General features: G+C 44.6%; 1 protein-coding gene across 2 annotated transcripts in view; it reads left to right on the forward strand.

The window, feature by feature from the left end:
* Window positions 1-278: 278 nt before the first annotated feature.
* fkbp8 (FKBP prolyl isomerase 8) overlaps window positions 279-5791 on the forward strand; it is an 8487-nt gene continuing 2974 nt past the window's right edge. Inside the window, exons 1-7 of one of the 2 annotated variants that reach the window (XM_024259127.2) lie at window positions 279-665; window positions 1069-1295; window positions 1365-1534; window positions 1615-1703; window positions 1854-2074; window positions 4011-4183; window positions 4252-4329. In XM_024259127.2, the coding sequence (XP_024114895.1) occupies window positions 658-665; window positions 1069-1295; window positions 1365-1534; window positions 1615-1703; window positions 1854-2074; window positions 4011-4183; window positions 4252-4329 (966 nt within the window). In that variant the 5' untranslated portion in view covers window positions 279-657. The remainder of the gene's footprint in view (window positions 666-1068; window positions 1296-1364; window positions 1535-1614; window positions 1704-1853; window positions 2075-4010; window positions 4184-4251; window positions 4330-5791) is intronic. The other variant, XM_024259128.2, reaches the window with a different exon arrangement.

A 5791-nucleotide genomic window follows, 5' to 3' on the forward strand; every position in this document is an offset into this window, starting at 1 on the left:
AGAGCCTGTACAGGGCCTCGGTCTCCTGGTGTCAGTCTAATATATATCTGTGTGTCATCTGCATAGCTATGGTAACTAATGTTGTTGAAACAGCCCTCACGAAAAGCAGCTTTATGTTATTCATTTATTTTTAAATTTCATACTCACAGATGCAAATTTTCATCCAAAAAAAACTATTCAGTCCTCTATTAATTGCAATTAAACGCTATATTGACTCTGTGAAACTCTCTTCAGAGCCTAAAGCTGTTAAGGCTTATAGCACTTTAGAGATGTTTGGACTTGTAGATGTTTGATTTAATGCTTTAGTTTTTTTTTTTTTTTTCTACATTCTATATATTTTTCTCATGATGCAGAAGGTATGCCACTGTAACCTCTGTTTATCCTCTTGGCATTATTGTTCATTTAATGTAATGTTTGCTTAAGCATTGACTAAAAAACAAAAAAAAAGTCTGACGCTGTGACGAAGTCAGCCTGAGTTTCCCGTGACCTTCCCGGCGCCGCCGGGCACCTTGTCCTCTCTCTTTCACAGGCGAACTTCTCCTGGACGCGGCAGGACCCAAACACGGCTGGAGGTGAAGCTTCGGCCTCGAGCGGAGCTTTAGCAACTTTCATGTTGACACATCTGCGTTCACAACCGAATAGAATTGATGTTGTCAAATGACAGCGTCAGTAAAAACGGTTGAATTGATCAAACTTTGCCGCTGGCTTCGTAGCTAGCTAACCTAGCATTAGCATGTCGGTCACTCGTTAGTTTTCAGAGCTTCGTAGCTAGCTAACCTAGCATTAGCATGTCGGTCACTTGTTAGTGTCTGTCGCTACATTTTCTGTATTCGGAAGCAAATCGGTTGCACCTCGTAGCTAGCTAACCTAGCATTAGCATGTCGGTCAGTCGTTAGTTTTCTGTGTTTTGTCGCTAAACGATCCGCGTGTCACGTTTGGAACAATCACTACCGATCGATCCTTTAGCCTCACATTCTGCCGCTTGGAGCTTCTCCGTGGATGTAACGCTTCCTTCCCGGTGATTCGAGCTGCTGGCGGTGACAGACTTCCGTCTGACTGTCTCTTCAGAGCCGACATGACGGAGGGGATGGAGGCCGCGGAAGCTGGCAGGAAGAGCGGACACACGTCGCTGCTGGACAGCGGAGAAGACTTCGAGGTGGTGGATGAAGAGGATTTGGATGACGAGCCTCCTCCTCTGGAGGATGCAGGAGGTGGGCCGGAGAGGAGCTCGTCTGAGGCGGGGAGGAAGACTCCAGATGAGGAGGCTCCGCTGGAGGAATGGCTGGATGTGCTGGGTGAGTTTCATGTTCTCAGAGCGGATGTTCAGCGTTTGCTCTCAGAAATCAGCAGTTCTCCGTCTGCAGGAAACGGCCAGCTGAAGAAGAAGGTCACGGCGTCCGGGAGAGGACGCGCCAGCCGGCCTGTGAAGGGTCAGAATGTACGGATTGACCTGAAAACCAGCCTGATGGACGGGACTGTGGTGGAGGAGCAGCCCGACTTCTCCTTCACTCTGGGAGACGGTGATGTCATCCAGGTACGCTCTTGCTGGCAGGTGTACATCTCCGTAGTGACGTTTGCAGAAGGACTTTCCTCAGTCCACTTTTCCTCTGTCAGGCTCTGGATCTGACGGTGCAGCTGATGGAGATGGGAGAGAAGGCCGAGATCCAGGCAGACGCCAAATACGCTTATGGTGACAGAGGAAGGTGGGCGTGTCTTAATCCAGATCAGAGGAAGATTGAGAGCTGGAATCATGCTATGGAAGAAAGTCCAAGGAGTTTCAGATTTCACTCCTGGAAACCTTGTTGTTCTTGTTGTTGCTTCAGTCTCTAACCCGTCTTGTTTTTCCGTGCTAGTCTTGAACCCGCTGTTCCTCCAAATGCAACGCTGTCCTTGGAGGTGGAGCTCCTTGAGGCCACCGATGCTCCAGATGTGGAGCTACTGCCCCCCGCAGAGAAGATTGCCCTCGCCAGTCGTAAACGAGAGAGGGGCAACGCCCATTACCAGCGTGGAGACTATGCGTTTGCAGTCAACTCCTACAGCATCGCCCTGCAGATCGCAGAGTCCAGCTCCAAAGGTGAGACCTGAGGATCTGGGACTGATGCAGACCTGCAGGTCTTCAGCTCGCTACCGAACAATAAGGAGGAAAACGGAAAGATGGGATGAGTCAGTGAGGGATCGTTGTAGCTAGCGGTAGGGCTGGGCGATGTGACAAAAAAAGAAAATCACGATTTTTTTCAATTTTATTTCACGATTTCGATTTTATCACGATTTCTTCAAAATGAATTCAAATTGACAAAAATTGAATTATAATGATTTTAGTTGAAAGAAGTAAACACATTTTGAACAAATATCTATTCAAATTTTAATTTCAGATGTATTACAAGCATTGATATATATTACTGGGTCGGCCCATTCGCTGCTATAGACAGAGTCGTGCACGTGCAGGCGCCATCGCTATGCATGGAGTCATGGCAGCAGAACGCAGCTGTTTCAATGGAGGACAGGCAGACAACAACCACAAAAATCGGGCTAGCTCTCTCATTTCTCAACCGATTTTACAAAATATGGCTCGAATTAAAGCTTAGACAATTATTGATCTTGTGGTATATTTAAATAGTTATTATCTATTAAGATTAATCTGTAAATAGTGCAAGAATTGCGCCTTCTACTGCTACAGGTAATGCATTGGTGTCAAATGAACAGCTTCTAAATATCCGTGAGTTTTTATTTTGCCTCTGTGCTAAAATAAATAAAACAGAGCTTGTAAATGATTGTCACCCAAGACCAGAAATGAGGGAGACTGATGATGTTTAATAGCATGAATGACTGATAAAGTTTAGTAAAGTCCTTTCTCTATTAAAAACATCTCAAAGTGCTAAATAATAATATTAATAAAAACACCTTTTACCACATTTTCAAATGAAACTGAAACTTTTATTATTTTTGGATTACATACATGGTTAATAAATCTCAATTGCTTCAGAATTTACCTTCAAATAGACGATTTCATTGTACTTTGAGAAAAAGGCTCCAGCTAGCATCTTTAACTGATACAAAAAACATTTTTTAAACTTGGATGATAACATCAAATACATCTGCCAAACTGTTAAGCTTCAAACACAGAGATAATAGCAGTAAATGTTGTGGCAGGTTAACGTTTACATCCACTGCTCCTTCACTAACATCTGCTCTCTACGGTGTTTATGTCACTGAGCAGAAAGCTAGCATTAGCGTTAGCGCTGTACATTCTAGCTGGGCTTTCTCCGGTCCGTACGACCAAAAAAAAGCTCAACAGTGACGCCACAGATTAAGAAAATAATGTGCAAACTCACTTACACTTCTTACAAAGAAAAAAAAAAAGTGCGACCGACAATAAGATTTAGGCTCTTAAAGTAGCTAGCTACGAGCTAGCAAAACAATTCAGCAACGTGCATCTTGATTGCACATTTGACGTGTTTCCAACATAAATTTCCATCAGTTTTTGTGCAGGTTGAACGTGAATATGTGCGATTAACATCCGCTATGTTTTAAAACATGAAACATTAATAAAAACATACATAGAAGAACCAAACTAGCATGCATCTCGTGAGTTGCTAGCACCCACTTTAGTACACAGTTCACGGCTCCCAGCCTGATTTCTCTCTATTAAAATGTGATTCCTGTCCTGTGATGATTCCTCTCCATCGGATTATTTTGTTGTCAAGGTTTTTGAAGTCGATTGCAAAACACTGCGTCTCCTTTTGTTACTTTTTCGGACCTCCGCCATTCATTACTCGAGAAGACTCGATCCATAATGACGGTGCATGTCTGTCACGCCTTATGTCACGTGACTTCCAATCCACTAATATATGTCATTGCTTACAAGAAAAAAACACGGTGGAGGAGGAGGAGCAGCTCGGATTTAAGTCACAGGCAGTCAACAAGCTTTTGCCTTCTCGCTCTTGCAGCTTTTCGTAAACCCTAGTTTACAGTCGTGTTGACAGTCTGTATTGTCGTGTTTTGTTCCTCAGTGGACATCCGTCCTGAGGAGGAGGACGAGCTGCTGGACGTGAAGGTCAAGTGTCTGAACAACATGGCGGCGTCTCAGCTGAAGCTGGACCACTACGAAGCGGCGCTGAAGTCTTGCGTCTCGGCTCTGCAGCATCAGCCAGACAACATTAAGGCGCTGTTCCGCATGGGGAAGGTGGGCGTCGGTCCTGGAGCTCCTGCTTCTTCAGCTGCTGCTGACGTCAAACGTTTCCTCTTCTTCAGGTTCTCTCTTTGAAAGGTGAATACACTGAAGCCATCCAGACGCTGAGGAGAGCGCTGAAGCTGGATCCCAGCAACAAGGTCAGTAATGCTGACTCGCCTTTGGCCACTAGGGGGGGCCACAGCCTAAGAAAGTGCAGCGGGTCAGGAGGGCTGCTGAGTCAGCATGTGAGGAGATCAGTTTCCCTCCTGATGAAAATAGCTCCCCTGATCCGGTCTGATGCCGAGCCGGTGTTTGGTTCTGCTCCTCACAGATAAATCTAGTTCCTCGGCCACACAAGGATAGAGCAGCTTCCGGCTGCGGCTGCGCAGACGTGCAGGTCTGTCAGGAGCAGTTTCTAACAGACATGCAGACCTGAGACAGCAGCTGTGTCAGCATCACCGATGGACCTCTGTCCTGTTGCTGCAGCTTTCCTGATGGATCGGTGTTTTGATGAAGCTCAGACTCTGTGGTTGAACTTCTCATGACCTGTTGACCTCTGCAGGCCCGTCAGGACGCCGTGACCTCACGCTTTAGATCCACTCCTCATTCTGTTGTTCTGCTACAAACTGGGTTTTTCCTTTCTCCCAGCAGCCACTAGTTTCTAAAGCTGAGGGGGGCATATGAATGAATGAATGAATGAAATGGTTTATTTCAAGCAATCAGGTCATCAAACATGGAATAACAAGTCATTTAATGAATCACAAGTAGATCGCTTGAAAGGGAGTGGAAGGAAGTGAACTTGTATAATCCACCCCGTCTCGACCATTTTCTCTACATGAATTATCAATATCCGGTTCAGGACTTAATATCAAATATTAATAGATTCAAAGCATCATTAATATTTTTGATGTAATTAAGTTTCAAAGCATCAACAACGAATCATCTAATATTCTTATTGAAAAAAAACTCTGAAGATTGTATTCATCAAAGAAATGATTATAGAACACAAAAAAGAATTGGTTGGAAAGAAAAGAATCAGTAATTTGAGCAGAAATCAGTGCTACATCACAGCTTAGGAACAAGTTTAAGGCCACGTAATCGTTCTTCGTTGTTATGACTGAGAGACTGTGAAGGTCTCATCTCAAAGGAAATGTGCTCGAGTTCTGCAGCTCAGAATCGGGTCAGAGGTCACATCCAGCGTTTCTTTTAGTTCATATTTCACATTTTGCTTGAATTAAAGGGTCACACATGCGTAATCCCACAGTTCTCAAAGTCTTTCATGGATTTTATTTCCAGAGGCTTCGTAACATCCGGTGGTCCGAGTGGTTTCACAAAGATTCTGGAGTTCAGAGTCCACGATCTGTTTCCTAGATTTGAGCCTCGCGTGCTTCGCCAGATCATATTTACACAGATGATCGTTAAGATAAACATTAGACCCCTTCAGGTGTTTTCTTTGCTTCATCAGAGCTATCTTGTGCTTGGGATTCACAAACCTGATCAGGATCGCTGGTTATTCGTATTCTTTCTCCGAAGAAGCGGATGACAGACCTCAACAGTGTTTAGGTCCAAGGAAATCCCTTTAGACGCGATTCTCCACGGTCACATTGGCATCCGTCACAG

Source organism: Oryzias melastigma, linkage group LG4 (assembly GCF_002922805.2).
Source record: "Oryzias melastigma strain HK-1 linkage group LG4, ASM292280v2, whole genome shotgun sequence".
NCBI classification, from domain to species: domain Eukaryota; kingdom Metazoa; phylum Chordata; class Actinopteri; order Beloniformes; family Adrianichthyidae; genus Oryzias; species Oryzias melastigma.